The following is a 26,010-nucleotide window of genomic DNA, read 5'->3' on the forward strand; positions in this document are numbered from 1 at the left end:
TGAGTACGAATAGTACTATATCCACGCGCCGTGATCAATCCCACGGTCGCGCATTCCACTTGCACTTGCAAAGATAACGATTTAATACACTTCATTCTACCTCCTTCCTGTGTAGATGACCTAAAGGCTTGATTTTTTCCCTTTTTCCAGCTAATTCAATTCTTTATCTGATTTAAAATGATTCTTTCATTAATTCTTCGAGAGGAAATTCAACAGTTGCGTGGGGTCGTCATGTTGTTTGTAAGCTTACGGCCGTCAGCGCATCGTATTCGCCTATTTTTCATTACAAATAAAAAATCGGCACACAAATGGTCACCTATTGTCAATATGGATATTCCAGTTGGCTCTTCCTGAACATTTTCGCCATTGTTCACTAGGTTGAAAAGAAAATTAGTTTTTCGACGACGGCATTGCAACTGCGCATTCCGCGTCGTTTTACGCTCGCGCCGCTCGGTGATACGCCGGTCGTTTCATATTCGCATCATAAACGCGTCGCAAAATGGATTAAGGCAAAGGCGGCGCCGTGTGTCTCACGGCTTGGGCCTTTGCTGTTCGCCTTTCGCCGTTTGTCCCGCTTCACTCGTAAACCCCGATTTTATTGGCGCAACAGATCTCCCGGGCACTTCGTTTCCCCGACGCCGCCGGCGGGCCGTCAAATCGTGCCAAAGAGTTCTCGCGTCCTGTACTGCCGTGCTAAGCAAAAATGCCATATGAGCCATCAGTCGTTGCCAAATTTCCCTCGACAAATCACTAATTTTTAGGAAAATTTGAGAATATTTCTTCTCTGAGTCTTCAGAGGATTTTGCTCCTAATTTTATCTAAAAAGTTTGAAAATTTAAATGATAAATATGCACAACTTTCTTCAAAAATAGAGTTATTCGGGGAAATTTGGCAACTCTCGAAAATTCATACGGCGTTCTTTCTTAGCACGGCAGTGTCAACACTGCCGTATGAGCATTTGGATATTGCCGGATTTGCCCCGATAAGGGATTTGTTAGATTCAACCAGGGTCAGCCTAACCGTATTTCTCGTGACGTAATGTTTCCTTTTCTTTTATTCCTTGCACAGAGGCCACCCTGGTAAAGTCGATAAGCACGATATTCTACTAACTTATCAGGATCTCAGTATGACTGAATAATAAACTACGGGATAAAGTTCAATAGTTAGTGCGCGATGCGCGGACGCGGCATTGATCACGGCGCCGGGATACAACTATTCGTGTTCGATGGATGTCCGTATTGCATACTCACAAAATTGAAGGCGGGCAGTCCCTCTTCTGCGCCGAGGACAATACAGCCGCTAAACCAGAACGGTATCCTGGGACGCTGTCAATACTTTGCTACTGATCAACTCTTGGAAAAGAAGTAAACCGACATTTTGGTTTTTATTAAGTGTATTGCAACTGAAAGGAGAAAACTGAAATATTTGGCGTAGTGCACTATTTGCTCTCATTGACAGAAAATTACTTGTAAATTCGAATCTCGAATTTAGTTTGGGTTCATTTACCATGGAGGGAAAGTTCCATTGCCGCTTGAGGTTTTGTAAAAAAGACGTATATGCGATAATTCAGTCTGGATTAAATATTTAATATAGGAAAACACACGAAATTAAAAGAGAATTGATGATAAAAAGGATGATATATGAAAATCATCAAAACTTCATTCAAATGCCGAACCAGTAAGTGATCTTAAGCTCTCTTTTTTAACGATTTCTTTTGCATATGCAGTTCTCAGTAGAGAAGCGTTACGCAGAAATGTTAAAGGTAATACCCCTCTATGTTGCTTGGTTAGACATTTCCAGAAACGATTGAGTAGAGAGGAGATCAGTTCAAGAAACACTTTACTCAAATGCGCATGAAATTTTTATAATTAGAAGACGCGTTTCGACGGCACGCCCTCCCGCATCCTCGAACTGAGAAAGTTTAAAATGTTACGCGCAAGTGAGTAAAACTATTTTTGATCTGTTTTCTTGTGCGCGTCTACAAAGATAAAAGTCTTACTTATGCAATCCTCCTGGCCGCTTTCAGCAAAAAGAAACTAATTTCTCTGCCTCGTCTATATTAGCACCTAACTACAAACAAATATTGATGATGCACATCTTGTTCATGATATGAGCTAAAAAGGTTAGTTCATTTTTGCATAATGCAGTAGAGCGAATTAAGGAAGTTTCTTCCCCGCCAATAATCAAATCGAATCAGCTAAACCCCTCCGTAAGCGCGTGTCCCACGACATCGCAAACTGGTATTTGGGATTTTATTCCTGCGAGGATCAGATGGAGCTATCGCCGTAATTTTCCCGCCGATCAAAATCCCTCGCTCGTGGAATTGAGCGCATCAGAAATGTGGGGCAGAGTTTTATCAGTTCCTTATTTGAACCCGGCGGGAATGCAAAATCGCGGGGAGCTTTGCAGTCTCAGCAGTAGCAGCGTCGCCGCTCCTTCAACCAAAGAACATAACTGCATTCAAACTGAGCCATGCCATGATCGCACATCCATACGGTCCAAAGTGTACGAGAAAATTGACTTATGTTCTTTCTTTGGCAACGCGACGCACTGCTAAGGATCTCGCACGAGGCATTATCTCCGCCAAGACATGGATTGCATATAGTCATGAGGGTTGTAATAGGGGGAGGGGGTAAGGCAGGAGTGATCGGGAGAAAAACTAGGCAGAGATCCAGATCAGCAGAACGTTTTCGGAATACGTTTGGCAAAAATTAATCTGATTATCCGCGGGGGAAAAACACTAATGTCCAAAAATTAAGAGGATCATATAGCATATTTAGAGGATCATTATAGCGAGGGAGATTTTTGTGCAATCAAACCTTCCGAAATTGTTCAAAGAAACCGAGAAAATAGCGATTTGAAGCTTGAGTTTTTCTTCTGTCACAATAGGATCGCAAAAATGTTGCACTGATAAGCAATTCAAGTCCCTGTGTTGGCAAGTGAGTGAACTGAGCCGTATGTGAATCATATTTCGGGATACCAAGCGGATATTTGTGCAGAATAGCGTGATCAAAGGGCTGTAAAAAATAGGATTCTTTTAACTTTTTTTCTTCTTCTTCTTTTGGCGGCTTTTCCTCGGACTGCATGGGTACTTATAGTGCGTTAGTCAGGTTGAGTTGTTTTTTATAGAAGAAAATAATCTATTTCAAAAACTCAAAATCCAATTTCCCGATCCCGCGAAAAAAGAAAACATAGATTTTTTTAAAAACAGGCATCATTCTACTTTTCCCGTGGATGGTCACAAATAGTCAAAGCAAAAAGTAACAATTTCTAGGCCTCTGAAAAAACGAGATGCAACGAATCAAAGTGCCTTACTGGAGCTGTCAATCTTCATAGCATGATAAATTTGACCCAAAACCCATGTTAAAGGCCTGTAAGTGTCAGAAGTATCCGATGCAATGCAAAGTCACCGTAAACAAACCTCGTTTGATTTCTCTGCAAATATGATCAAATTTCAGCTGCAATTTAAAATAAAACGACGAATGATGTAAACGAGAAATGATGAAATTTCAACTCTTTTTTCCTTGAACGATGACAATATTTCCTTTACCCGCGAGAGGAGTGAGAAAGTAAAAAGATATTCATCAGACACAGAATTTAGCGTTGCCTCTGAACTACTGCACTAGGAATTTTGGTAATATCAAATTGAGATTGCGCTTTTACAAAAAATGAATTTTAGGTGTGAAAATTAAGTGATATTGTGTGAGAACTGGCGTCTACTATGAAGTTTGAATGGAAGGCGTATGAGTAAACGGCAAAATCGGCTAAGTTTGCAATTATGGAATCAGATTCAAATTCAAATTCGATTTCGGATTCCGACGCGCGCCACATCGAATTACGTTCTCCATGAATTATTCAGTATTCTATTTTTGAATTAACTCGACAAGAGCTTCTAGTTCCTTTGCCTCGTTGTGAAACTCTCCAAGAACTTATTATAACATTTGGCGAATTCTATTAGGTATTTTTCTCAGTCTTACAGGGTAATTGTTGTCGGTAAACTATCCTTATCTAGAAAACTCCAAACCAATCACTTCAAAGTACCTAGGAATTCTGTTCTTTCTGCATCTACGTATTTTACCGCCTGTTTGAGACTGTATTCGTCAGTCAATCGTACTGATATCGATCTTTTACATTACATACTAAAAGAGAAACGTCACTACAGAATGCTTTCTCGTTTGTACGCTGACTGCCGCCATAGCTCTCTTAAGGCCTGAACTCTCATCTAATATAAACCTCAATATAAGCGCACTCTTCAATTGTTTGTGTTGAAACAGCTTGATTACTTATTGATGTATTTATTTTTTTATTCCTCTCAAGGATTATTTCCTACTACTACCTTCCTTTTTTATTTCCTCATTACATCATCAAAATAACTATGATCAAAGTTCATAATCAGACACAACAGCGCAAAATCGAAGTGATAATAACGCTGATTGTCAGTCTGTTTCTATTGGCATCCCCCCCCCTTTTTTTTCAAGGCCAATTTATTTCGAGGTATATAAATTTCGGACCCGCCTTTGTTTCTTCGAACTTTCCTACTCACACTTCTCTTTTCTTACTTAACGACAGCGTACAAATTGACTTAAATGGAACAGTAAAACAAGCAGGAAGCTCCAACGCATTGGCGTCGGAGAGCGGCTCTGGGGGCAGTAGTTGTAGTCAAGAATGAGGGCCTAGACACATTTTGTCATTGATGTACAATCCGACAACTGTCGATTCAATCAACGAAAACGATTCAAACTGTCGAATCGCCCCAATGGCCACGATAGTTGTTAGACGTTTACGGTTTCCCTGGTAACCTTTGTTTGCTATCAGCTGATATCAAGTAATATGACTAAGGAAGCTCCAACCCAGTGGTTAAAGCTTCCTTAACCGCGAAAACTTTAAAATTCAAATTTTCAAATTTTGAACGTAAAGTACATTTTTTCCATCACGAGATAAAAGCACAAACAAGTTTTGAATTGTTGACTGTATCACCATGATTCCAAAAATACAATACACAACATAGCATTGACTAACAATAAAACAGTATGCAATAAAATAAAGTCATGACAAGGAACATAGCCGAAAATGGCGCCGATTCCCATCAACCAACGCGCGGTCTCTACAATGTAACATGCTGCATTGATACTCCCCAGCTGGGACCGTCCGGAATAGCAGCTCTAGTGCAAGCACCAGAGCCGCTAAAATATTTTTCATTGTACCTCGGAAAAATCACGGCAGATTTTTAGGCGTTCATATTCCTTCGACCGCGTAAAACAGGCGGTGAAATACATACTTGCAACGTCTTAAACTGGGGTTTGAATGATTTCTCACCGTCGGTGATGAGATAATGTGTAACTACACACGCTCTAGAGCATAATCTCAGCGACAACCGTGACCCTCTGCCATCAAGTTGCGGCGAAATACTATTGAAGGCGCTCCGAGCAACTATTCAGCCACAGAAGTATTGCACAGTATCAGATGGAATTGTAGGCGCACTAACGCTCGACAATCGACTGGTATCGTTTACCATTATACAGAGCCCTCCGAGTATAGATCCTACGATAAGCGGCCCCTGTTTGATTGCTTTTTGTGAAACTTGGAGCCAGAGGGAATTTTTTGACGAAAACTTGAATTTCAACTCAAATCTTCAAAATTCCAAAATCCAAAACGGCAGAGGTGGCCTAAACTGATATTTTGGCGTCTGTTCCATGGATTTTTGTGAAACTCGGTATCTGGTAGTATTTTTTGACAAACAACACAAATTTTCAGTCATATTTTCAAAATTTCAAAATTCAAGATGGCATGAGTGGCCTAAAATGCTATCTGAAGCCTTCAAAATTACCCAAACTTACAATCGAGATATTTACTATTTTTCTGTTCAGTTTCAAAATCAATTTTGCGAGACGGATCAAAAAGCAGCCCACGAATGAATGCACCCACTTTATAAACGCTGCGAGGAAACTGCTGTTTTCACACCAACTTGACGTTCTAAAAACGGAAGATGAGTCGGTTACCATCCTCACCGGAGCAAACTGCAGCTTCCGAGGTTACGGATAAAATTGCCTCGCTTTTATTTGAAACCAAACATATCCTTGATGAATATTGACGAGCAAACCCTGTAAATCCATCCCCGCTGAAAAATTATTTGCATGTTCTGCGGTGGGGCTTACGCCGGCCCCTCCGCGTTCCCCGACCGCGTTTGCGGAGGGTAAACAAGAAGTTTGCGCGGGAGAAAAAGGGCCCGAGTGTCTGGGCGGGAGGAAATTCGCGGACCCTTGTCAGACGAGTTCGGAATACTAACACAAGAATGGGTATCGGGCGCGGCAGAGCCCCCCCCCCCCCCTTCGTATCCCTTATTTCCTCCACGGATGAGCGCGCAAAATGTTTTAGGCTTAAAATGGGTTGATTCTGTTTCCAGCCTTTTTATCGATGCCGCCTTTGATTTTGTTCGTTCCGTTCGTTTCCCGTGGCATGGCGGGCCGGGAGAAGTTCACCGTCCGGACCCTTCCGAGGTTGCGTTTCGTATTTGAGTTGCTCTAGAGTCCCTTTATACTGAGAGTCAAGACAATGTGAATCCATTTCTGATTGGTTCCCGTATTTTAGGCCTTCACAGTGTCACAAACGGGAATAGAGATTACATTTTCACCGTTTGCAAAGATTATAATCTGGAATGGACCAGAGAATTACGGGTTCGGCAAGGAACAAACGGAATGAGAGAAGGAACGCAGAAAGGAAGTTTAGAATGGTCCGATCAAAGATTACAAAGAACGTTCAATTTCTGTAATCTTTATTCCCGTTTGTGACTCCATGAGGGGTTTTGTCTTGACTCTCAGTATAAAGGGACTCTAAGTTGCTCCGGATCCCTGAAGGGATCAGGGATCCCAACAAGTTGGTAACACTGCTCCGTTCGTGATCGTCCATGATAGGAAGAGCGGCCTTCGTCCACACTGTCAAAATGTGTAGCGAGGCGATTTTTGTCGAGAAGGGTCGGGAAATTAGATTTTTAGATTTTGACACGTAAAGCTTTGTGTTCTATTAACAGCGTAATTTCGTTCATTTTTTATCCAAAGGGGGGCGCAAACTTGCATTATTATTGGGCAATTTCGTACGTTAATATGGTAGAGTAGAATTTAAAATAGTTGCTTCTCTGAACTATGTATTTTATGTCAACTGCTTGGAATCCCATCCCACGTTTGGTTAGGCATGTTGGAACGTTTTTGTCCCAAAAAGTTCTTATCCTTCATGATCTGAATCAATGGCCCACATTTTAAGCTTTTACGAATCGAAATTTGCAATTCTTGACATATTTCATTTGTGCAACCCTGTGTGCCAGCCATGAGCTTTGCCCAGAGAGAGATGTAAGAGAACTTGAAGAGAACTAAGAGGAATACACAATCTCAAGAATTTGCCTCGATCCTCCTAACGTATTGTTCGAGCATATACAGTACACGAATTTCAGTGAATGGTTTTAGATAGAGTGCCTGTATAGGGAGAGTACCGACAGATCGGTTCATGGAGGGCTTGGGGCCCAAAAGTGCAGCCACCCTTCTAACCAACTTCTAATGCACAAAATTTCACTGCCAGTCTGCAGATACCAATTCTAACCAAGATGGCCAAGAATGCAGAAATGAGCGTTCTTCCGCGAAATTGAGTAAATTTATGCAAAAACTGAGTCAAACACGTGCTTAATAAAGGACGGTTCGTAACAATAGTATCAGTAAATCGCTCTGGATAATTGAAATTCATAGGTTGGCTGCCTTTTAGGGCCCTAACTTTATTCGCGGAGGCATCGGTGAAGGCCTGATGGACTTTCGGAGTTTCAGATCTGTCGGTACTCTCCCTATACAGGTACTCTAGTTTTAGATGATGTTTTACTCACATTGTACATCTAGGAGGAGGGAGGCGTTGAGGGGTGTGGGGAAGGTCTCGTGGTAGGCGATGCAGGCAACGGTGGCGTTGTGGTGGGCGCGTTGGACCTTGGCGATCTTTGCGCGGCGGGCGAGGCCGGAGCCGGAGTAGGCGCTCGTGTTGGAGGTCTGGAGGGCGAGCGGGGCCGGCGGGGGCGCCTGGGCGTCCTGGCTGCTCGCCTGCGGGCTCGGCTGGAGGAGCCAGTCCAGCCGCGGGGCCGGGCTCCCACCCTCGATCACGCACTCCACCGACAGCTCCATGTTCTCCTTCACCGGGATGAACAGGTTCCCCGGGTCCAGACGCCGCCCGTCGATCTGCAGGTATGGCGCCCGAGGTGGATCTGAAACAAATTTCGTACAAAACTCAAATTAAACAAATTGTCAAATTGGACAGTGTATTTGGATTTTACTTTTCGAAAGAGTTCAAAGAGTTCAGTTTCAAAAGAGTGTGGTAACTGGGCGGATTGAATTGGAATTAGCCTGACTATCCCTGTTGAAACGGTCTCATGGGATCAGGGTGTCAACTAAAACAGGCTGGCCGGAATCAGTACACACACAGTACACTTATACAGTACTTTTTCGGTACATTCCCAAGAAATTCAGTACCTCTTCAATAGAGAAATTCAGTAGGTTTCAGTACCTCCCATTGCCGAATTTCGAAACATTTCAAAAATTTGAATTTTTTGCTCGAATGACGGCTAAAAAATCCGGAATTTCTTGCGGAATTTCCGCACTTTTTCAGTATTTCCGGACCGCCCCTAAAAAGTCAGTACTCAGTTTTTTCTGGACTTTCCGGAAATTCCGGACTTGTAGACACCCCGATGGGATATTGTACAGGTTCCCATGAGCGACCTATTGGGAATTGGCCCAGATTCCTATGACAATTTGCGGGGATCCTAAGGGGACCCAATGGGGTCCCCACTATTTACATTACAATCGCTTTTTTTAAGTCCTAAAACGCTTTATTGCTGTCGATCTTCTCCAATTAATTATATATATGAGGAAACAACAGCTCTTGTGATGTGTCAACACAAACGTGAAAAACTTCGTAGTTGCCATTGACCCTCCCAAGCATTTGTGGAGAAAATCAACAGCTGAAACACCTGTAGAAATGTCCCACAGAGATCTCCCCGATAACGCAACTATTACGTCTATGCTCATTCTTAAAGTTAAAATCTAAAAACATGTCAGCTTACAAAATTTAAGGTGATTGCCAGTACCAATCGTTGTGTGAGGTCTATTCAGGTGAGATTAGGTTTGATTGGGGCAGTTTGAGTAGTGTCAGGCCTGGTCAGGTATTTTCGAGGGGGGAAAAAACCATTTTAGAAGAAATTGCGATTTCAGTGCCCGGGAAAAAATATATTCCCTTCATACTAAAGAAGAAGAAAATTGTCGATGCGTAGGAATATGCTGTCACTATCTAGAATAAAGTTACCGGAACCGTCTTTTGAATTATTGAGACCGTAAAAGGCTGTGATTAGCTGGCAACTCCGCAAAGAGGGCTATTAGGGATGATTGTTTGAAGAGGCTCCGTTACTCCGTCCGCTAGGCCGTAACGATGCCACCGCGGTTATGAAAAAAATATGGCTGGGGGGCGCGCAAAAGTAATTACGAGACGGCAAAAATAAATCGCTGCTCGGCGATGCTTTTAATTATTTCGACTCGTATTCGCATCGATCGCCCGATTTCTGACGGCTCCGGCGAGCCCATCGAAAATTACTCGCCAAGGCATGAGTTTCCCACCGTGAAATTGCCTCCTTTTATTGCGAACATCATCTTCACCGTTCACCAGTGTCAAGGTACCAGAGAAGCGTTGTTAACTATGAAGGTTCATTTCAGAAACACCACATTTCTACCTTCTCTATATTTTACCATTTACATTCGAAAGTAAACGCTTAGATTCGCGTGATGATGGCTCATGACCAAACAATTAAACAAGTGGTTTTAGCACCTAACGTTCATAAACGAGCGCATATTATAAGAGGAAATAGTGAAGCGCGTTCTTTAATGCGCACAAGTCTTACGTGGTCAGTAATGTGAAGGCAAGCTCAAAAAATACGAAAGCTGGGTCCAAAAATGGGAAAGCAAAGAAGTTTCTGCACCCCTGATAAAGTATCTCATCAACCCCAGGAATAGATGCTTGAAAAGTGAAGATTCCTGATTTTAAACTTAAGGGTCGTGGTTAGATATTATTGTGATACCAAAAGGCAGAAATCCTAAAGCTTTAGACATGTACGTTTTAAAATCCGATGAAAATAATAAGCAAATGAGAAAAAAACACTAAGAGGTGGCCCAAATACTGTATGAAACAAGGTGGACATATGCAATATTGTTGTACTGTAGCACTCATTGTCAGTTGTACTCAGTTTTGTACTGGTACTCATTAGAGTTAAAAAGATTTATTTTTATGTTTTGCGCCTATTAGCGCCTACAAGACTGCAGGAATACTTCACGCATTGCGCCTAACACAGTTCGGCCGCTGGTCGGCGCGGAAAGTATATCAGCGCCTGCAAGACTGTAGGAATACTTCACGCATTGCGCCAACCAGTACGGTCACGGTCGCGTCGGTCTCAGACGCATATTAGCGCCGACAAGACTGCATAAATACTTCTCGCATTGCACCAAACGCAATGCGCTCCGCTACCTTCCCTGGTTTGCGTGACGCTTAAATCGACGCAAAACTAGGACCACGCGTCATTTTTTTGGACGGCCTCTGCCCGGTTTTCACCCCGACTGAAAGGTATGTATCATCATTGTGATGATTCAGAAACTCGGATATTTAATTTTTTTGTTACCTCTAAGAAAACAGAATGAACGAAAATATCGCGTCAAAATTTTCGATGCTTACATCTCTAATTATATCTTTTGGAACTTCTTGGCTTTGATTTCCCCGCGAAATGGTGTGGACCATTACCACCTTCCACCCCGTTATTAACAAGCAAATTTACATGCGTTTGGACGGACAAAATGTAGAGTTGCCAACTAGCTAGATCGGCTAAAGGAGCATAAAATCATAAAACACAGAGCTTTAAAGAGGAGAGAAATGGATCATTCATATTTTAATCGAGCAACCGACTCCCTATAAAGCCCTCAAAAATATGGGGAAAAACTCCCATATGATTTCTTTTCTAATAAGCTCCGCTCGGATCAGAAACAAAATAATCCTGCCTATAGCCTCGTGTGCCTTCAGACTTTTTCAATTAAGCGGCGCGTCAAGACCTATAAAGGCCAACGCTGCTATTCAAAACACCCCTAGCTGTGAGGATCAAAGCACCCGAGAAAAAGCCCCTATTGAGATCGTGCACGAAGCATTTTGCGCGTAGCAACCTCCGACTTCCTAGAGCTTCGGAAACATTCCGCGGGAGGCGCAGCCTCGTATTCAAACGACAGGTTATTTCGTCGCCCCTGAGACGTAAGGACGTATCCAAATTTCCACATGAGCCTTGTTCTCCGTACAACCTAATGCTTTCCGGGGCTCATGTGGATAGCGATTCGCCTTCGCGTCGGAGGAGCGACGATTTGCTCCGAGCTATGATGGATTTTTAATAGCGTGTGTGCGGTGGAAAAAATTTTTATGGACGTCGCGTCGAATCCCGGTCGGCGTTCTGTTTTTGACAATCTACTCCGCCTTTCCCGCTTTTTATTCTCCGCTTGTATAATTTAGTTACCATTTTACGCCGCGGTGTGGGTGACATACGCACTCTTCCGGTTGCCTCTCGCAGTGAATAATGATACTTTAGCATATAATCCGATCGCTAATGACACCCTTAAGGCACGTCCTCTAGCATGATAATCGTGCGTAACACCTTAGGCACATTGACATTATCGAAAACCGAATCGTAAGAATGAGTCTAACATTAAAACTGTTCATTAGTCGTTACTTATATAGTAACAAACTTTCACAAGCGGATCTAGCAATCTGGCAACACCGGATTTTCTCTATCGAAGTTTATGTTAAGTAATCGATTCTTGTCGCAACACCTGGCCCCTCCGAGAATTGATACATTTCCATAGATTTAAATGGAGGAAATCCGGTGTTGTCAAATTGCTGGATCCGCGAATGCAAACTTTTGTCTAATCGAACATCCTAAATGACCTTTTCGTTGAGTGGATGACTTAAAGAAAAAGCTTGTTGAATGAAAAAACGGGAAGTTGAAAATCTGCGAGAAGACTCTGGAATGTTCACGTGAGGGATGTTTTTTCCCCACCGCGGACCTGGGATCGAATCCCAATGTCAGCTACCCTTTCTACTAACCGGGTCAGTGGCGTGGCGTGAATTGCGATATATCGATTGTTATGCCTTTGAACCTATGGTAAAGAATCGATTATTAAGGTGTTCACAGCGAACACCCTGTTTATCGATCCTTTTCCATAGGTTTAAATGGCATAACAATCGATGTATCGCAAAGCACGCCACGCCACTGAACCGGGTGGATTTTTTGACATCCTGCATCGTTTTTCAGGGTGAAAGATTTTCCTGGATATTAAAAATCCCTCTTTCTCTCACTTTTCAGAGGTTTTGAACCTAAAGCTCCCTTACTTTTTAGGGATTTTCTTTGTTTTTTCTTCTTTTTTTAAAATGAATATTCATTGCGAAAATGATTTTTACGAGACAATTTTAAGATTGCCAACTTTTCAAGAATATGTCATCTTTTTAAACATAGAGCAAGATCAGAGCCAAAAGTAGGCGGAATAAAAGATTGGCGAACTGCTCATAAGAATTCTCCATTCGAAGAGTTTCGCTCTAGAAACTACATACCCTCCTAAAACCTCGTATGCAACTTGGAAACATTCCGAAACAAATCGACTCAACAATTATGCACCTTTTCAAACATCAAAACTCGCTCCTTGCAATTGAACACAGCGAAGGAAAGCGAGGAATAGAAACGGGAGTAAATTTGAAAATAAAGGCTCCCTTACTGAATCGGACGTCAGTGTCGCATCTGCATCGACAATTTCGGCCGGGCGAACTTCTCTCCGCGCGCGGCGAAGGCAGTCGCAAGGCAATCGCCCGTGACAAATAAGAAATCACTCGACAATTTCATAAACATGCGCGATGAATTTTTATTGCCTTCCTGGACGGAGCGGGAGGCGGGGGGCGGGGGGCGGGGGGGAGGAAAGCAAGGGCTGCGGACCGGAAGTGCTGACAAGTTGGTTCAATTTCCGTCCGCTCCGCCGCCCCGCGCCACCGTCGGCTTCCGGTCGGGCGCGGGTCCCTTCGTGTCGAACACCGCCGCTTTGCATACGGTCTAACAAGCCGGGCGCGAGTTTCGAGAGTAGCCTCGGCTCACGTGATCCCGTCTCTTTTCACGTCCGTAGCTATAAATCACCCCTCTGACTTGGGAGGCACTTCTTTATTGTTCGTCGTGTCGGAGAGCGTTCTTGAACATTGGGAGAGTAGCCTGTGTCACACTATCAAAGTTAGCCATCAAAATATCAAGGTCGGGCGTTGTGATTGGCTTATTCGATGACTTGGACCAATCACAGCACTTGACCTTGACATTTCGATGGAGTATTTTAATAGTGTGACACAGGCTAGTCTTAAGGTGCTTGTACTGTTTTGCGATCGGTGCATCGACTTCATCTGGTCACAATTTGTTTGTTTGCATAGGACTCGAAGAGCCAAACTTACGAATGTTTTAGCCTCACAACAGTATAGCAGTGCGACACATTAACTAAAACTATATATATATAAAGTCGCTTTATAACGCACTCTGGCGTTCTACGACACCCAAGCGCCACATATGCCTGTCTTCCCAGAGGTTATCGGGCAACTGACACCGCAACATCTCTTTGTCAACGCCCTGCCGCCAACCCTTTACGGGACGTCCCCGTCGCCTCTTCCCAGGTGGTACCCAATCCAAAACTTGTTTGGGCAACCTCTCCTCCGACATTCTTTGCACATGTCCATACCAGCATAACTGCCTGGACATGACGTCGTGCACGATATCTTTCTCAACCTTCATCACCTGGCGAATTCTCTCATTACGGACACGGTCCCGTCTCGAAATGCCGGCAGATCGCCGCCAAAAATCCATTTCAGTTGCCCTCAACATTTCTTGCGTTCTTTTCGTCAAAGGCCACACTTCACTACCATAGAGCACGATACTTTTAACGATGGCGTCATATATCCGGTGCTTGTTTGCCTTTGAGATGCTCTGATCCCAGAGCACCCCGTTCAGCATCGCGATGGCTCTCCTGCCCTGGATGATCCTGTCCTTAATTGCTCTATCCATCCTTCCATCCTGATCGAGCCAAACACCGAGATACTTATACTCGTCACACTCTTCGATGCGCCGTCCATCCTCAAGCTCTATGCTTTGCCGTTGATGCGCTGCTCCCACGACCAGCTTCTCTGTCTTGGACACACTAACGTCCATGCCCCATTTCCGATATTCTTCGACCAACTTCTGCGTCATGTAATCTGCATCTTCCTCATCTTGAGCTACAACGATCTGGTCATCGGCAAAGCATAGAGTATAAAGGGTCTGCCCATCAAGGAGTGGAACGCCCATTCCTGCAACCTTCTTTTTCCATTCCTCTAAAACGTGCTCTAGGTATACCTTAAATAGTGTTGGTGACAAACAACAGCCTTGTTTTAGCCCTTTTGTGACGAAAAAACCTCCGGACAACTCTCCACGACATTTAATTTTTGCTATCGTCCCGTTATAAAATGATTTAATTGCCCCCACAAGTCCTTTGCTAAAACCCCTTTTTTCCAAGGCTTCCCAAAGCTTCACTAACGGCACGCTGTCATAAGCTTTCTGAAGATCCACAAACACCAAGTGCAGCTCCTGGCTGACCGCCCTTTTCTTCTCGATGACCTGGGTAATGGTGAACAAATGGTCGACGGTAGACCTACCGGCTCTAAAACCAGCCTGTTCTTCGGCTTCCTGACCGCTCCAAACCTCTTCGACCTTTGCCTTGAGAATTTTACCGTACACCTTGCTCAAGGTTCCTGTGACCGATATACCTCTGTAGTTGTCGCAATCTTGCTTACTACCTTTCTTATGACTGGGAGTAATCCAAGATTCCTTCCAATCCTTTGGTATTTCGGAACCATGCAAACAGTCTTGCATAAGTTTCCTCAGATGTTCAAATAGTTTACCGGTACCACATTTTATCAACTCCGCCGGTATACCCCCAGGTCCAGGAGCTCTGCGAGTTTTCAACTCCCTCACAGCCTTCACTACATCTTGGAGCTGGATCTCCACGTTGGAATCTTCTTTAGTGCTTATGACTCCGCCTTGAAACTCGGGTCGCCTCTCCGTTAATAAATCTTTAAAATAGTCCTCCATCTTGTCAATTGGTATCGGAGATATGATGTCGCGCATTTTATTCCGTCGCAACCCTTTGATCACTTTCCAGCCTTCCGTACTTTTCCGGCCTCCAAGGTAGGTATTTATCTTCATGCAGCTTTCTTCCCAAGCCTCATTTTTCTTCCGAGTGATTACCCGACGGACTCTTGCTTGAGCCTGTCTGTACATGATTTTATCATCCAACTTTTGGGAAGAGAGAAACTGATGATACCTATTCCTTTTCACATTTATTTCCTCCTCTACCTCCGCATCCCACCAGTACGGTTTTCTGTTGTCATTTTTTTGATCAGAAACCCCCAGGGCCTCCGCTGCCGCCGAGTGAACGCAATTCTTAATGAATTCATACCGCTCTTCCGTACTGCCATCGCATGCATCTCCTAACTTTTCATCCAGGCGCTTTGCGTACAGAGCCTTGACACTCGGGTGCTTTAGGCTATCGATGTTGTACTGAACTTGATGTACGCGTTGTCGCTCCGGTTGTTGATTGTCGCCTTGATCGTTCTGCGACACACGAGCGGGAAAGGCTACATCCGCTCTGAGGAAATAGTGGTCACTACCGCAGGAGAGTCCTCTACATACCCTCACCTGCTGGATCTTCAGGTTTGTTACCTGTTTAACGAGCACGTAGTCAATGATGGATCTTAAGCCGCGGGTAGGTTGGACCCAAGTATATTTGTGAATATCCTTGTGTTGGTAGAACCCGTTCAATACTTTTAATTCCCTCTGCTCGCAAACGTCGATAATGCGGCTTCCGTTGTCGTTCACTGTAACTTCACCGAACGGGCCAACGATTTTACTGTTAACCCGGGATCCCGTTCTTCCATTTAGATCTCCCAACACAAGGACTTCTCTCCCAGGTCCTACCTTCACTACCTCCTCGTCCAGTTCTTCAAAAAACTGATCCTTAAGTGCGATGGTAGCATCATCATTGACCCCGTATACCCCCAAAACAGTGACTCTGTGACCGTGCATAGTTAGGTTCATCTTAATCATGCGAGCGTTGATGGCTTCCCAGTTCTTAATATTTTTTCGAAATTTTTGCGGATCAGAATTGCGACACCCTGCTGTGCACGCTGATGTTTTGGCACTCCACTGTAGAATAAATCATAGTCCCCAAGGCTCTCTGATCCGTGGCCTTTTTTCTTCGTTTCCGTTATTACCGCCACGTCGATCCCGTTGTTCTTTATCTCCGATACCACTTCCGTCAGTTTAACTAAAACTATATTTTTATTAATTTGAGTTGAAACGCATTCAAAACGATCAAAAATCAATTCAACTTTTCATTAAGATTGCAACTGACTAACGCCATTTGCGCTTAGAAAGGAATGAATTTAATGTCATTTTTCTTGGTTCCACCGACCTGTCTTGACATTTTTTTCACATCAAAATAACCTCCATACGCCCGCAATTTGTTCAGTCCCAAATACTGCAAGTTTCCTTGTCTTCTACACAAATTAGGGTGAGAGGACCGGACTAATGTTACGTGATTCAAAAGGGAGAGGAAGAAGTTTCGGGTTGCGTTACGAGTAGGTTTATCAGAAAAAATCGGAAAAACACATTACGCATTATTTTTGATATTTACCGCGGCCTGGCCTGGGACACCTGGAACAATTAAACTGTACATTCTGACTCTGCCTCAGAGTTCGACTCACCCATAGGATTTAATAATCCACAAGTTAAAATGTATATATGGTCTAGTTTAAGTGTACTTCTAAAATGTAAATTACTTAATACTCTATGTAGGCGTAATTCAAGAATAAATTAAAAAAAAAAAAAAAAAAAAAAAAAAAAAAAAAAAAAAAAAAAAAAATATTTTTGATTTACAGTTGAGCGGTCCGATGGTAAAATATTGCAAAAGAGGCTTAATGTAGTTACTTAATAATGGCAAACATCAAAAACAGGGTATGCATGTTGTACTGCAAAAAGAAACGCGTAAACATGATTAGACAACATTTTGTAATACAGAACTACACTATTTTTTACTAATCTTATGAACATTGTACATGGTATTAGTTCCCTTTGCAAACCGGTGCTTTTATGGATTTACCAGGAATATTAGTTTCTCATTACTAACTATCGTTCCGATACTTCTGTTTATTATAAGACCTTATTTTCATCCCCCTCCTCCATACACACGTGCCATTTTTGGGGATAAAGTGAGATACTGTTGGCGAAAAGCGTCAGCTGTTTTGTAAAGTTTTGATTCCTCCAGTTTTTCATTTCTCAGTTTCAGTTCAGTATGATACCTTGCCCATAAAGGTGATCTAAAAGCGTCCTCCGAGTGTTATTTCTTTCCATACCACCTTTAGCTTTTACCTTTAGCCTTTGGGTTATGGGCCCAGAGCAGTGCAGTTTTTATTCGTGATTTCATTAAGTGTCCAATTAACAATGAGTGGTGACCATAAAACTAAAAGAAATATTAAGCCGTTCGACGGTACCAAATACTCAATTTGGAAGTTGCGAGTGCGAGCGGTCTTGGCCGAGTTAAAAGTCTTATCCGCCGTAGACTCGGTAACCACGGTTACGACTCAGACCGCGTCGGGCGATAACAGTGTTGCAAGTGGTGCAAGTGAAATCTCGGACGATTCGGACCTAAAAGCGAAAAATGTAATTCTCGAGTATCTCGCGGACTCTCACATTCACTTCGTTAGCAACGAAAAAAGTGCACGAGACATTTTCTTAAGTTTAGATGCCATTTACGAGAGGAAGAGTTTGGCCGCGCAAATATCGATTAAAAAGAAGTTGCTCGCGTTAAAATTCCAAGGACAGTCAGATTTAATGAAATTCTTCACAGTTTTTGACGATTTGATGACTGAGCTGAGTGCCGCTGGCGCCACGTTGACCGAATCTGATAAGGTGGCTCACCTTTTAGTGACGTTGCCAAGCAGCTATGATGGTATCGTTACAGCTATCGAGACTTTGTCAGAAAACAACTTGACATTAGCTTTTGTTAAGACAAGGCTACTTGATCATGAAACAAAGCTGAAGGGTGATGATGATACAAGCCCCAAAGTCCTCCTCTTGGACCACCAAAAACGAAAGTTCCCACTAAAGGGTTCAAAGTTCAATTCTCAAAAGTTCAATCCGAACATTAAGAAGAAGAATAACTTCAAACCTTTTCAGAAGAAATCAATGGGATGTTTCCATTGTGGCCGTAAAAATCACGTGATCAAGGATTGCATTTACAGACGCAATCAATCGAGCCAAAATTCACCGAGACCCAACTTAAAGAGCGTGAAAGTTAAAGATAAAGATGACTATTCACCCGAAAGTGCAAATATCTCTGCTTTTGCCTTCATGGCGGGTGAATCTCAAGGAAATCAAGAAGCTGGATTCTGGATCCTGGATTCTGGAGCATCGGCCCATATTTCAAAAACTGATGCATTCTTCAACAGCAGCGTGACACTAGATCCTCCAATGAAGATTGCCATCGCAAAGAGTGGAGCCTTCATCACTGCCCTTAAAAAAGGGAATATCAACGTTACGACTCAATCCGGGTTCAGCGGACTTCTCGAGGACGTTCTATTCTGCCCTGAAGTTCCTCATAATTTATTGTCCGTGAAGAAAATCCAGGAAGCTGGATTCACGGTCACCTTCGATCAAAAGGGCGTACAAATTACAAAGGGAAGTACAGTGTTTTTCAAGGGTAAGCCCTTTCATAATTTATTTTCGATTACATTTTTGATTAATTCCCAGAACTGCAAACATGCAAGTTTATAGTGCGATGGGCAATACTACTTATAAACTGTGGCATGAACGCTTAGGACATATTGGCAAGGGAAAATTTTTAGAGTTGAAAAGACATAACATGTTTGATGATATTGACAGGATCAAAAATGTTGCAGTGAGTGAACATTTTTGTGAAGCTTGTATTAAAGGTAAGCAAGCAAGGTTACCATTTCACAAGATAAAAGATAAAAGTCACGTCAATAGAGCGTTATTTATAGTACATTCAGATGTGTCTGGACCAATTAGTCCTCCAACTATTCTGAATAATCAGAATTACTTCGTTTTATTTGTTGATCAATACACTCACTACTGTGTAACTTACTTGCTTCAACAAAAATCGGGAGTTTTTCCTGCTTTCAAAGATTTTGTAGCCAAAAGTGAGGCTCATTTTAATTCAAAATTCGTTACTCTCTACTCAGATAATGGTGGCGAATATTTCTCCACTGAGATGAAACAGTTTTGTATAGATAAGGGAATAACATATCATCCGACCATTCCACGAACGCCTCAGTTGAATGGGGTGGCTGAAAGAATGGTAAGAAGTATCACAGAACGGGCACGTGCAATGCTTCATGGAGCTAAGTTAGATCTTGCATTTTGGGGTGAAGCTGTCCTAACAGCTACGTATCTGATAAACTTGACTCCTACCAAAGCTTTATCAGCATGCATGACTCCGTATGAAGCATGGCATGGAAAAAAGCCCAAAATAGAATTTTTGAGAGTTTTTGGTTCTACGGTCTATGTCCACAACAAAACCAGGAAACGAAAATTTGATGAAAAATCCTGGAAAGCCATTCTAGTTGGTTATGAACCAAATGGATATAAAGTGTGGGACGTAGAAAACGAAAAATTTGTCAAAGTTAGAGATGTAATTGTTGATGAGACAAATTACCTGGTTTCGAGGCCTGTGCTGAATTTGAATAATATTCTAGAAAATCGAGATAAATATGGTGAAACCTATGGTGATAGGAATAGTGCAAACCATAAACTCGATAATGGTCAAGTATCAGTTTCACAGCAACGAGCTGGAGTAAATGAAAAATCAAACACGTGTGAGAAAACATGTGAGCCTTTTAAACCTGAAAACTCTAACAAGGACAAAATGGATGATAAGGATGTGAATGTTAATTTACCTACAGCAAACTGTGACTCAAAGCCCCATGAACTGAGAAGGAGTGAACGAATTAAGGGATTGCCACATGTTAGTTATGATGAAACCGATGATTTAACTCGGTACATTTTAAGTGCTCAATCACTCGAATGTGACATTCCCTCTTCCATTAAAGAGATCGAGAAAAGCCCCGACAAATTAAAATGGAAAAAAGCTATTCAGGAAGAAATTGATTCTTTATTAATCAATAAAACCTGGAATATTGTGCCAGAGCCCATAGGAAGAAACATTGTTGCATGCAAGTGGGTATTTGCAATTAAAAACAATGAATTTGGGGAAAAAGTAAAGTATAAAGCTAGACTTGTAGCCTGCGGCTATAGTCAGAAATTTGCGGAGGACTACGACCAAACATTTGCGCCAGTTGCTCGAATCGCTAGTCTTAGAATCTTAACAGCTTTTGCAAACCAATTTGACCTGTTAATTCACCAAATGGACGTCAAAACTGCATTCTTAAATGGAGTTCTAAAAGAGGAAATTTACATGAGAATACCAGAAGGGATGGAGAGTAAAGAAAATCACGTTTGCAAACTAAATAAGGCAATATACGGTCTTAAACAAGGAGCACGATGCTGGTTTGAAACTTTTGAAATAAAACTCCTTAAGGTAGATTTCAAAACTTCACCTGCGGACCGTTGCATTTACTTTTTGGATAGGGGTGATATTTCCAAAAATATTTACGTTATTCTTTACGTCGATGACGTGGTAATAATTTGCAAAGATCTTAAAACAATGATGAGTTTCAAACGCTATTTAATGAGTGAATTTAGCATGGTAGATTTAGGCAGCATTCGATTATTCTTGGGAATTAAATTCGAAAGAGGTAATGAAGAGATAACCATGAGTCAATGCGCTTACATTGACGCAGTCCTTAAAAAATTCAACATGAGTGATTGCAATCCTATTAGCAACCCTCTTCCGAGCAAATTAAACTTCGAAGCTCTCAATTCAGACGAAAGGTGCGACGCGCCTTGCCAAAGCCTTATTGGATGTCTCATGTATATAATGCTGAGTACTCGACCCGATTTAAGCACTGCAGTAAATATTTTGAGTCGATTCGCTAGTAAAAATAACAAGGAGCTATGGCAGTGTTTAAAACGAGTCCTGAGATATTTGAAAGGATCTCGTGCTTTGAAACTTACGTATAAACGAAATAATGATCATGAGCATATTCTAAGTGGATTTGTTGATTCTGATTGGGCAGGAGATTCGACGGACAGGAAAAGTACCACTGGGTTTTTCTTCAAACTGTTTGGTGTGTGCACCGTTAGTTGGAATACAAAGAAACAGAAATCTGTTGCTGCCTCGTCTACAGAGGCAGAATACATGGCCCTATTTGAAGGGGTTAGGGAAGCTCTCTGGTTGAAGTCATTACTGCATAGCGTAAATTTGGCAATACAACGGCCAATCCCTATCTATGAGGATAATAACGGTTGTATTAGCATTGCTAACAACCCGTCTAGTCATAAAAGATCGAAACACATCGATATTAAATATCACTTTTCCCGAGAGCAAGTTGAAGAAAATACTATTATCCTTCATCATTTGTCCACAGGTGATCAGCCAGCAGATCTGCTCACGAAGCCTCTACCAACTCCGACCTTCTTGAAATTCAGAGCTGAATTTGGGCTCCAATCAGCCAGTACCGAGTGAGAGATTTGATGAGGTTTTCATCTGGGTTTCCCTCATCCTTGCAACGAATGTTGAATCTATTTTCTTTTCTTCCCAGATATTAGATAAAGTTAATTTTTTTTAAAAAAAAAAAGAAATTTCAAATTTACATTTCATTTTTCAATGTCAAAATTTAATCCCCAAGTTAAATTTTGAGGGGGCGTGTTGGCGAAAAGCGTCAGCTGTTTTGTAAAGTTTTGATTCCTCCAGTTTTTCATTTCTCAGTTTCAGTTCAGTATGATACCTTGCCCATAAAGGTGATCTAAAAGCGTCCTCCGAGTGTTATTTCTTTCCATACCACCTTTAGCTTTTACCTTTAGCCTTTAGATACAAGGTGCATTACAGCCATATATCATTAGCGAAGCGAATATCTCGAACTGGGAAAACTCGCGTCTCTCTTTCGGCCCTAACAACTGCCTACTCCACGCTTATCTCCCACAACTTCACCCTCCTTGAATCACTTTCGGGGCGAACAGGAGAGACGCTCCAGCTCTTCTTCCTTAGCCCCCCACCCCCTCCGGTTTCGGTAGTTACTTGCGGACAACCTGACACCGATACAGAACCCCGAACGAAGGCTGTATATTAATAATCTATTCAGAACGTTTCACGGAATATCGACGGCTCCGAAACTGGACTGCCTCCGAGACGCGCGTGCCAAACGGTCTCGAAATCCACGGATCTCCCGCTCGGATCCACGTGCAAAACGCGAATTTCACCACACCATCTGCCGAGAGCACCGTTCCGCGGGATGCTGACTCATCGATGAGAAGCTTCCCGCCATTCAACAAACTTGCGGCGCGTGAAAACCGAAAACCTCGTTTCGACGGATTAGACAGCTTTGATTGAGAGAACCCTATCTCCCTCCCCCTCCCCCTCCCGTAGCTCCCCGTGACCCGGAACTTCGGCGGGAAGACGGCGCGAAGTACGTGTGTGAGCGGGACGATAACTATTACCCGGACCGAGCGTTTGCAGATGGTGGAAGGAAAAAACTCGCTTTCCGTTATTTGGACGTATTTCTATCAAACAGAACTATGTGCATTATGACGTGAGCCCTGTTATGCACATACCCTTATGAATCTCAGGGCTCATGTCTTAATGTACATAGTTCCGTTTGGCAGAAATACGTCCATTTAAGCAATGGGAAGTGGGCGGATTTTATCAGACGCCCGGCGACGTCGCAGGTGCTTTCGTCAGGTTCGCGAGAAAAGTTGGAACGTTCCGAGGGAGTTGGAGCCCGGGGATATTTTCCGCCGTCCGATCGAGACCCCTGCCAGCACATTCACACGCCATCGAATGAGTTGTGTGAACTTGGGAAAAAATTTTTAAGAGAAGTTCTTGATTACGTGGCGGAATACGCCTAGGCAAAGCTCTCACAGAGAGCACCGAGAGATTAAAAGAGGTTGAAATAACACTCTGAAATGGTGTTTTGTATTTTTGGCGTACACGGATAAAAATATTTGTGTTGAAAAATTTAAAAAATTTTCCGGTACACACTTGCAGTAATTTTTTTATTTATATTCAATCCTAGGATTTGATTGTATAAATAAAAAAAATGACCGCAAGTGAGTACAGGAAATTTTTTTAAATTTGTTATCAGAATTGAGTCGTGGCATCCCCCCACGCAGTTTCTATGAAGAGTATATCGACGGTGAAACTACCAAACCACGTATCTCGTTTGCGGTGTTTAAAAATCTACGCTCACATTTTATTTTTTTTGAAGTAGACCAAATCAATATCATTCCTTGAAATTTTCACGGAATTTTCTCCGCACAAAGAGGAAAAATCACAGAAATTTTCAAGACTGGATGTTAAGTAGTTTTTCATTTAAAAAATAAAGTATGACAGGAAGTCTGCGACGTCGTAAATCGAGATACGTGGTTTGGTAGTTTCACCGTCGATATGGAGGAGGTGAAATACAAACCAAGACAGATTGTATAATGATTTCGGTACAGTCTGCGATGGATTTCGCGCAGAAAACAATGGAGAGACTGGTGAAATGCTTTCCTCCGATTGCGACGTTTGAATTCACCACTCGTTTTTCATTTTTTTTCAAGAAAACTAGCTGGAATTTTCTCTAGAAATTGTCCAGCGAAGGCTATGGTTATTTTGTATTTTACTTCCCATATTAACCAAACGTTTGTGTTGAAATGTCTCTCAATGTAGCCACATGCTAGAAACATACAAACCTAGAATTTGAATGAAAGGCAGTGCTTGAAAAAAACTGCAATGTATCGGATCTTATTATTTTCCCAAACGGTTCGATTGAATCCGGCCTACGTTCCAGTTTACCGAATCTCTCTGGCGAAAGCAGAAAACCCCCTACTTTCCGAAGATAAATAAACGGGCAAATAAATGAAGGAACCGCTCGGAAACAGGTAAACACCATTAGCGCACTGCCGAACGAATAACTAGGAAATTCCCGGGAAAATTGACTCCCATCTCCGGGAGAGAAAGGATAGTGCGCCGCGCTTCCCCGCAACCTACTTAATAAAAAGATTCCAATCCGATCGAATTTCCCCATACGTGGACGCCTTTTCCGGGACGCCGGCGAATGGGACGTACTTCTGTCAAACAGAACTATGTGCAATATGACGTGAGCCCTTCTATGCATATATTCTTACGGGTCTCAGGGCTCGTGTCTTAATGCACATAGTTCCGTTCGGCAGAAATACGTCCAATTCTTTTTATCTGCGCGATATAATCTTAGCTCAAAGCGGAGGGATGAATAAAAATCATTTATCATATTTACTTCGACGGAAGGTGAACTAGGCCCCGGACCGCGCGGAGCCCGCTCTCTCGGTGATCTGATAAACACATTTCCACTTGCTCCAGTCTTTCCGCTTTTTGAACGAGTTTTTCTCCGAAAAGGAACAAGGATATTTTTCAAATGAGCCTTAAAACACTAATCTTCTGACGCAGCCTGGGGTTCATGGGATAAATGGGGGCAATGTCTTTTAGAACCAACTCGTTCTTTTATCTGGCGCCTGTACTGGTTCCTTCGTCGCGTTTGCTTTTTTTCTTGTCCGCCTCGACTTCTCGGTCTAATTGCTTTATCCAATCGCTGTCTGTTCCCTCGGAAAGTCCTTAATTTACCTCAGCTTTCCGTTGACAACTAGGTAGTTTCTGCGACGAGTCGGCAACATTGTCCTTGATTCTATGCTCCGTGCAGAATTTCTTCTTGTATAACTTGTAGTTGTTGGCTCTACAATTTTTGGCTATCGAGGTCTCTTGAAGACGGAATGTGTAAATATACGACTGTGGCAGCTTCGAAAGGAAAGAATCGTACACTTCAAATTTTCTTCTTGATAAATTTCAGTCAAAATTACAGAGGTGCATTACTCCAGTTTTTAGTCTATGAAAACTTTTGAAAAATTTTTTCTTAAAAAAAAAAACAAATTTTAAAAAACTTGCTTTTCACTTTTCCTTGAACGTAGTCAATTTTTACACACGGGGAAAAAATGGAAAACAGACTGATTTTATACCCTTGGAAAAATTCAAGGTATAAAGATACGATAGGTTTTAACAATGATATTAACATTCGGCAAAAGGACCCTTAAGGTGAAAACTCGATCTACTTATTTCGTAACGAAAACATTTTAAAAAATTAAAAAAATTATATTACTAATCTGCCCCGCAGAAGTCTTTGGACATTACGGAATATTCTATGATGAAAATGAAATATTCCAAATATTCTTCCTTCAATTTTCCAGAAAATATCCATAACACTTTAATCTAAAGTATCTAAACATTTCGAGAAAAAATATCAAAGCAATTTTTCTTAAACATCAATTTGTTATGGGGGGGGGGGGGGTTTTAATATGGCAACATTCGAATATCTATACGGCGTCTATGAATAGCACCGCAGCAGTGAAGCTGACTGGTGGTACTAAGGGGCTCAAGCAACTATTCGTACTTCGTGGTCGGTATGTTGCCTACGCGGCTATTTGAAGGCGGACGCAACGCCGCGTTTTCTTCCACTACTACCACCACTCCACGTGAAATAATTTTGGAAGAAACGGCGGCGTAACGTCCGCCTTCAAATAGTCGTGCAGGCAACATACCGACCATAAAGTGCGAATAGTTGCTTGAGCCCCCTATGACCACAAGTCAGCTTTATCGCTGATTTGTGGATAAACGCCGTACGGACCTTCGAATGTTCCCACATTATCCCCGATTACATATTAATTTTTGAGGAAAGATGCGATGATTTTTTTCTTAAAATTTTCAGATA

General features: G+C 42.3%; 1 protein-coding gene across 3 annotated transcripts in view; it reads right to left on the reverse strand.

Moving 5' to 3' along the window:
* Nucleotides 1-26,010, reverse strand: part of tei (irregular chiasm C-roughest protein teiresias) — a 377,241-nt gene that overhangs the window by 106,707 nt on the left and 244,524 nt on the right. For all 3 annotated transcript variants that reach the window (XM_072296993.1, XM_019055032.2, XM_019055019.2), the window contains one exon: nt 7,865-8,233. In XM_072296993.1, the coding sequence (XP_072153094.1) occupies nt 7,865-8,233 (369 nt within the window). The remainder of the gene's footprint in view (nt 1-7,864; nt 8,234-26,010) is intronic.

This window comes from Bemisia tabaci, chromosome 1, assembly GCF_918797505.1.
Source record: "Bemisia tabaci chromosome 1, PGI_BMITA_v3".
In the NCBI taxonomy this organism is placed as follows: domain Eukaryota; kingdom Metazoa; phylum Arthropoda; class Insecta; order Hemiptera; family Aleyrodidae; genus Bemisia; species Bemisia tabaci.